Raw genomic sequence first — 8,421 nt, 5'->3', positions numbered from 1 at the left:
AAGGACTAGTTACATGACGAAGAAAGGCAGAAAATGGCCGAACCGAATAACAATAGTGTGAATGCTTCCAGCATTCACACTAATAATAACAAATATTCTCTGATGGCACTCCCTCCTATAGAAGCTATCGGCATCTGGCATACAGGAGCTTCGTCAGCTGGTGCTGGGGCTTCCTGGGCAGGAAAGTGGGGTGGTCATCCCCTCATGTGTTGTGCAGCGCATCCGCCAGGAGTTCCCTGAAGCAACAGGGAGGTACGTCGGGTTCAGACCCCCCCTCAACTGAAGCGGGACAAATAGCCAGCAACGGCTTCTTCCATGGAGGGCCTGTCGTATTGGGAGGACAGCGGGGCAGGGATGGGGATGCTTTGCATCATCTCGGCGTATGGAGCAGGGTCAGGGAAGACTTGTTCGAACAGCACCTCCATTAGCTCCTGGGTGTAGCCTGGGTAAAAATGTTTTATGGATATGACCAATGTGTTAATATGTTTTTCTGTTGCATATATATGTCATCATGATTAATATTTTCCTACTTTTATACAATAAATACTATATTTTTTACTTACTGTATGTGGGCACTGTTTTCACTGGCTTGATCACAGATTCACCCTTCTTGAACTTGGGGAACTTTCTTTTGAAAACTGGCTTTCCTGAGGCTGAGGTAGCTTGTGGGCGGTCAGTGTTTTCATTAAAATGCATGGCAGCCAGGTATAACCTGATAAGAAAGACATCTGTTTAAATATTGTTACAAGTACACATACACACACATTACTATAAGTTATTATGAATTACCTTACCTGCACAGCATTCCAAGGAAAGGAAAGACGACATTCTTCGGGGCAAACTTTAGGATGACACTGTGGAATGCCTCCAAGGATGAAGTCTGGTGGTGGGGGCTTAGTTTCTCCACATCTGTCAGAACTCTCTTGTTGAGCAGTGCCTTCTCCACTTTGTACAGAGATTTTGAACCTGATTGGATAAAGTGAGTATAAAACAAAGTGAATACATACCTAAAACATCTTAGAGGTAGAGGAAGAAGTAGAAATATCATCTATTTTTGGAAATGATTTCTATTTTGGCAAATGTTGTGTAGAGAACAGTTACATATAAGTCATAATCTTGGTGTTAACATAGAACTTTTTTTTGAGACCTAAAGAATAATTCTATATTGCATAGTCATAAATGTGGCACTGTCACACAATTACATTACTGTACACACCTGGCTGCAACCACTTGCTCTGATCTGTGGTCGCACTGTCAGGATGTTCACATTTTGGGAAGATGGGGTCATCATGAATGTGAACATCCTGAAGATGGTTAATAAGTGACTTCCACTTTGCCACCTTCTCTGGTCCTGATGTGGACGATGTTGCACACCAGTATACATGATTTCTTATGCTGAGCTGCCACTTCTTCATCACCCGACAGTCTTTATCTCTGGCAATTTGGTCCAGTTTTTTTGACAAGCCTGTTAAAAGTGTGGAGTTTGACAAAGGGGAAAAATAAATGAATACTAAAAAAGAATTAGACAATTTTTCAAAAGAGTTAAATGACAAAAAATACACACAAATGTCACCTTTTTCCAAGTGCCAAATATCATAGAGCTGTTTGATGTTGCTGTCCCTTAGGAATTTCTGGACTTGTGGGTGACGGTCTGTGACAATGTAGTCCAGTGTGATGGCCCTCGATTGAAGTTGGTCCAGGCTCCTTTTCAGGCCCTCCAGCTCCATGTGGTAGCTCCCTCCCACTTCATTGCTCTGGTTGTGGAGGAGAGAAAGTCCTTTTTGAAATATATTTCACCATGACTGGATTTTATATAAGTATTGAGTGTTGAACATAATGGGTCACTAAAGCTCTTCACTCAATCTATTATTTGTTACTTGTGTTGTGATCTTTGCAAGCCATTTACCCACCATATTACCCATTGCATCAGTAGCTAGGAAAACTTCTATATCCTTGTATATTTCACACTGACCTGAACCAACTGGATGTCAATGATCTTGTTGCTGTCAAGGTCCATCACACTGTAGCTACCGTACTTAGCTGAGTGGCCTAAGAATGACAAAAAGCCAGTTGTCGATATAAACAAGTTCACATTAGACTGCTGCAACTAATAAGGCTGAGAAAATAGTATGCATTACCTGGTGAGTCCGCCCTCATATCACCTCCAATTACTACGCTGTCCCTCTGACTAAGCTGATGCAGAAGATTTTCCTGGTCCGTCTTCCATTTATAAATGACAGATGGTTCCAGGTACATCCGAGCATGCCTTCTAAAAGTCTCATACCGGAACATCGGGATGTGCATTGCCTTGAATATCTGACATAAGAATAAGAAAACTATTAGTTTTATTTTCAGATTTGACTCTGCTTATTTTAAATAAATAATTCTGAATACCTTTTCCACTTGAAAAAAAGATGTACCGGTGAAGTAAGTGGCAGCAGACAGCTGAAGGTTCCCAGCAGGTGTGCTACCAAAAACTGGCTGGCTCTTCCATGTTCTTGAAAAATGACAGTGGTTGCAGAGCTGGTCAACAGCTACAAAAGTTCCCCGAGTTCTGCTGTTGATGTCACACACACGCTGGCACACAGGGCAGTGTGCGAAAAGCTCAAGGAGGCAGCTCCCATATACTATGAATTTTGTCTCGCCATAGGAAGAGTTTGGAGGGGGTCTGTTAATAAGAAAGACATGATAATCATATTTCATTATTATTATTTAGAAAAGGTTTTCTTCCCTATTCTATGCTTAACTTGCTACCAATAATGTAATGGGCTAGTATAATATGTAAATCACAAACAATGGATATTAAGTTCTTACAAAAGCTCTGATGACTCCGTAAGAACTGTCACTGAATCCTCTGGGTTGTATGTGGAGTCTTGAGGATCAGGAATAAGAGAAGATATTTCTTCCTCTGCTTCCTCCTCTTCCAGTGGTTCAAGCCTTGGTCTTTTAGTTGGTCTTGAACCCTTGATTGGTGTTGAGGACATTGGTGTTTCTACAGTAGTTGATATGACAAGGCATGGAGGCATGCTAGTCTGTATCCCTGGAAACACAAACACAACAAATTAAATAATTTTAATAAATACATGCATTCCAAAAGGCATTTAGAAGACACAAGAATTAGGATCCTGATCGTGTTTTCATCTCTGTGGCCTTCAGCTCTTTCTTGTTTCCTGACCTAAAAGCGCTCTTTTTTTTCTTTTTTCTTTTTTTGTAGATGTGACTTATGCCTATAACCTCTGCCTCACAAGGTTAAGACAAATCACACTTAATTGTTACTCAAGTCCAAGCAAAGTGTGCACAAGCAAATTTCCATCAGTATGATATTAATGTTGTGACAGTTTGTATAAATTAAAGCCCACCTTTATTCCCACACTGTACAGCCTACCCATGATACATAGGTTTAGTGATGGGGCCATTCAATAATATTATGTATTCTTCTATGTTAAATATATCATGACATTCTACCTATGCTGCTTGGACACACTTTATGAAAGGCTTATTGCTAGGCTGGAGTCATAGCTCAAAACGCTTTTTTAAGAAGAGACGGTGTCCTGACACAAATAACACTAATGATGTAGCCTATTTCTTACATACAGGCACTAAACATACACTTGTAATTAAGCAAAAATAAATATCAGCATTTTAAGTTGTATTACTAAATTGGGTAATGTATTCATGTATCCATGAGTCACTGTCACTAATCATTTTTACTCACCTTTGCTTCTCACATGCTCTTTTAAAGTCCCAACAGACAGCTGTGTGCCAACTGTGGAGGTCTGTGGAGGGTCAGTTTGAGTGCCGACATTCTTGTACTTCACGGAGTGCTGTGATAGACAGACAGATAAAGGAGTGTTATTGACCGAGTAAAACTGATTTCAAGGTGTCACGATATGATACATCATCATGTGCATATGAAATGATACCAGCACAAAAACGTTCACTGCCATTAAAACAGTAACAAAAAAAAACACCTCTATGAACTAAGTTGTTTGACAGTTACCTACATAAAAAAAAATCTCTCACTCACTCACACACACCTGCTGCTTTGCTCTTCTCTGGGTGTGTGTGTGTGTGTGTGGGGGGGGGGGGGGCTTTGACTGTAGTAGGTTGTCTCTCTCTCTCACACACACACACACACACACCTAGCTGCCTCTTTACTGTAACTGCTTTGAAGCAGCGGGCTTTTCTGTCTGTTCCTCTGAGCTTCTAGATGACCGTGGATCTGTACGGGCTCCTACAGTTCTCAAAGGCCCGGTAGGACTGAGAATTAGTCGGGCGCGTCGTCATTAACGTCAGCCTTTAACCGCTAGCTGCGGCTAATGTCTAATAATGAGACGGCCAACATTAATGCATACTGTAGCGACTAGCCCTGTTAATATTGTTATGCGGTACAACTACCGGTAACTCACGTAGCACTGAGAGGGAGTAGCCGACCTGCCTGCTGCTGTACGTGCGTGTGTGACAGCAGAGAGGGAGAGGGAAGGGGGGCGCTAGTCGCTACTTTTTCCCCCTTTTATTCAGTCATATCCGGATACAACGTTTTAGTGTAGCTACTTATTTCAGTGTATCGACAACCCTACTTCACGTTTGCCAGCTATGGTTAACGGAAGACCATTAAAAAACCGTAGTAATGATCAAAGCTGTGTGACGGTTACATTTGTATTTTCTTGAATTAACGTTTGTGAAGGCATTAACGGGTAGGCTAATCCAGTTAACGGCTACAGTGAACAGCGATTCCGTTAACGGCTACAATTATAAAAGGCACAGATGAAAAGCATTAACTGCCGAACATTTTACCATCTTCAGATGGCCTGTGTGACGGCAGAGAGGGAGAGGGAAGGGGGGCGCTAGTCGCTACTTTTTCCCCCTTTTATTCAGTCATATCAGGATACAACGTTTTAGTGTCGCTACTTATTTCAGTGTATCGACAACCCTACTTCACGGTTGCCAGCTATATGATTAACGGAAGATCATTAAAAAAAAAACGTAGTAGGCTAATGAACAAAGCTATGTGACAGTTCAATTTGTATTTTCTTGAATTAACGTTTGTGAAGGCATTAACGGTAATCCAGTTAACGGCTACAGTGAACAGCGATTCCGTTAACGGCTACAGATAAACAGATACAGATGAAAAGCATTAACTTCCGAACATTTTACCATCTTCAGATGGAGATTACTTACCGGTTGCGGAGCAGAAGTCGGTCCAGACAATGTGGGGACCGCAGTGTCTGCAATGAGCAGTTTCTTGGCGAATCCAGTGTTGAATTTAGCCAAGTTGTGTGAATGACTCCGCTGTGAAATGCGCTGAACAGACGAGCAGATTTGGACTGAAATCCTGCTCAACTCGACTAAAAATAAAAAGAAGCCACTGGTCTCTGACGACTTTGGCTTTTGGCAGGACTATGCAAGGATACATTGTCCTCCTTGCATCCCTCAATAGCGCAACACCGTTTCTTTGACATCTCAGCCGTATTCACGCACACCTGGAACCTACAGTGGAGGCGGGCCAACTGGTCGCGGTGGGCGGAGTTGCCTTGTGTGTGACGTCACAGAAAGGAGGAAGTGCTATCTGCTCGTCTTAAAGAGAACGTTCCTACAAACGGGTGGTGTGCGTTTCAACCGTTTTATGACCGGTTTGATGCATGGGACAGTATATACGTGGCCCAGAGACCTCCCCAAGCACGAAAAAATAACCAAAATCACATTTTTCATGCCATGGGGCCTTTAATATTTTTTCATGCGAGTAAGTAACCGTTTAGATGACCAATATGCTGTTAGTTTATCCACATGATGATGAAGTTTGCTCCGACGACGGAGCAGTGACGCTCCACCAGCAGCGACCAGCGGAGCATCACGGAGGCAGCAGCCCGGTCAGCGGAGCCGGTCGGCCGGGTACACAGCGCCGTCCCCGGGGTAAGTCAGAGTGAGAGCCGAGCAGCGACCGTAGCTTAGCATCACAGAGGCAACAGCCCGGTCTGCGTAGAGATTAATTCGTTTTTTGTTTTTTTAAATCTATTGACAGCCCTGGTCTGTTAAATAAATAGAAGTTCCAAGTGCCTTACTGTTCATATTACTGTGTAGGCTAATGCACATTTACCAAAATCACTTTTGCCTCTGTGATGCTTCCTCTACGGTCGCATGCTCGGCTCTCTGACATACCCCAGGGACGGCGCTGTGTACCCGGCCGACCGGCTCCGCTGACCAGGCTGCTGCCTCCGTGATGCTCCGCTGGTCGCTGCTGGTGGAGCGTCACTGCTCTGTCGTCGGAGCAAACTTCATCATCATGTGGATAAACTAACAGCATATTGGTCATCTAAACGGTTACTTACTCGCATGAAAAAATATTAAAACCGAATAAAGTGAAGAATAAAACAGCGCTACAGCCGGTACATGCTTTTGCCTGCACACATAATGGGTCAGCCACCACCGGAAGTAAACAAAACGGCGTGAATTGCATTATTTTTTTTAATGCGTCAAATGTTTAAAATAATCTCCAAAATTAACACGTTAACTTTGACAGCACTAGTATATACATATATATTATAGATACAAAATGGAAAATGCAATTTAAAAAAAAAAAAAAAAAGGTTCTGTTGGGAATCGAACACTGATCTCCCAGCTACCAAGGTAACATTCCTACCAACTACGCTACCAACATTTCACAAGTGATACCTTGAACTTCTATCTATTTAACAGGTAGGCTACATACATATATGTTATAAATATACCGGTACATACAGTTCAGATGTTAAAACAGTAATCAATGTGATATGAAAATTGATTTACTAACAGCCTGTGTCACCATCTTTCACAAAATAGCCTATATCTTAATGCAGTTGGTGCTGTAGATAGATGGGCTGTGTGTGCTTCTCTGCTCAGTCGCTCCAGAGAGGTGAAACTGGAACTGGTGGGCGGGGCTGATGCTGGCGAGTGGGCGGGGCTGATGCTGGAGTTGTGGTTCTGCAGCGAGTAGGCTACCTCCTCAAAAATGTTACTGAAACACTATGAATTTGCAATATCACACTCGAGGTCGTGCTGTTGTACTGTATACAACACGACCTCGAGTGTGATATTGCTTTTATACAACAGTGCTACGAACGCATTTTACAAGAGATTCTGATTTGTTTGTTTATTTAATCATTTATTTGGCTCCGCCAACAGAAATAGTTCCGCAACTGGAAGGGAGACAAGGCTGTTGCCAGGCAACACATAAACATTTCATACTAGCTTGCTACTAGCTACAAGCTTTTCCACCGAGCTGCTTCCAGTGCTGGTTCTGGTTCTGAGCCCGTGTATGATTAGCACCGGAGCAACAGGACCAGCGTGAAGACACAGAGACGTTATCGATACCGTATTACATTGGTTTATCTGCTATGTAATCAATATAAACACAGTAGAAGCTAAGTACAGTAGCTGAGCTACGTGGCTAACAACAGCTAACGCTAATATCAAAACACATCGCAGTCAAAACGTAGTTGCCCCCGCGGCGATTTTTTTCCAGCCGGTGTTGTGGCCCTACTGGTTCCTAATTTAACTGGTTACGGTGCTGAACAGCTGCAGATGTTTTGTGCTCCCTCAGCAGATTTGTCACAAATTCACAAACATACACAACATATTACCAGCGAGTTTCAAGCCACAATTCACATCTACCGCGGCGAATATGCTGCTGTGAGTGAGCACTAACAGTTACGTACCAGCCACATGGAAAAAAAAAAATAAAGTGGAGAAAAAATAATCTTCACATATTTGCGTGGGTCGGGACTCGATCTCGCTTCAGCAAAACCAATTACACCACTAACCACCTGTCTACCTCTGTGAGCCACTCAAGCTCACAGGTAACAGCCGTTTCACTGGATATCAGTCAATTACGTCACTACAGGTAACGTTTTGACTCGAGCTGACCTGAAACAACTGGTTACCATCGGTTTGCCTTTGAAATACACGGACAATGCCTCGGTGTTTATTGTTCTCTTTCCTCCAGTCTAATCAACATATTCAGCGCTATACTCCACTCCGCCCAACACTACACACTATGACAAAGCCTGTCGTGTTGAGAAAGTGATGAACTAGCTCGGAAATACTGTCAAAATACGCTCAACAATATGTAAACAAAAGCCAAACACTTGAGCCACTGTGTGTAGCTACATGGGTGAAAAGTACTACTTGCATTTAATCACATTACTGTATTGCGAATGTTTTGTGTACTTACATTTCTTTACACTTCTCTACAGATCTTATGAAACGCAAAACGTATTTATTGGCATGCATTAAAAGAAATGTTCACTTCAAGTCGCCGTGGTTCGCGGAAGAGATGTTACCTACCTGTTTCTGCCTTGTGGCTATGATGCGTTCAAGGGAACAGGGCAGCGTCGGACGTGAGTCGATTGTTTGAAATGTATTTATAGAATGGTCTGATGCTTT

General features: G+C 42.7%; 1 protein-coding gene across 1 annotated transcript; it reads right to left on the bottom strand.

Annotated features, from left to right (window-relative positions):
* Positions 1-206: 206 nt before the first annotated feature.
* Positions 207-3,006, bottom strand: LOC146960872 (uncharacterized). Its single transcript, XM_085771981.1, has 9 exons — positions 2,815-3,006; positions 2,395-2,668; positions 2,139-2,316; positions 1,973-2,049; positions 1,574-1,754; positions 1,217-1,465; positions 795-966; positions 564-712; positions 207-442 (listed from the first exon to the last, which is right to left on the bottom strand). Exons 1-9 carry the CDS (start codon positions 2,982-2,984, stop codon positions 276-278), a joined length of 1,617 nt encoding a protein of 538 aa, XP_085628107.1. The 5' UTR covers positions 2,985-3,006; the 3' UTR covers positions 207-275.
* Between the last annotated feature and the right edge of the window lie 5,415 nt (positions 3,007-8,421).

Source organism: Trachurus japonicus, unplaced genomic scaffold (assembly GCF_045865225.1).
Source record: "Trachurus japonicus isolate A0001 unplaced genomic scaffold, Traja_1.0 AP029883.1".
Taxonomy (NCBI): domain Eukaryota; kingdom Metazoa; phylum Chordata; class Actinopteri; order Carangiformes; family Carangidae; genus Trachurus; species Trachurus japonicus.
The sequence above is the reverse complement of the archived record's forward strand: the minus strand, read 5'-3'. Positions and strand labels throughout refer to the sequence as shown.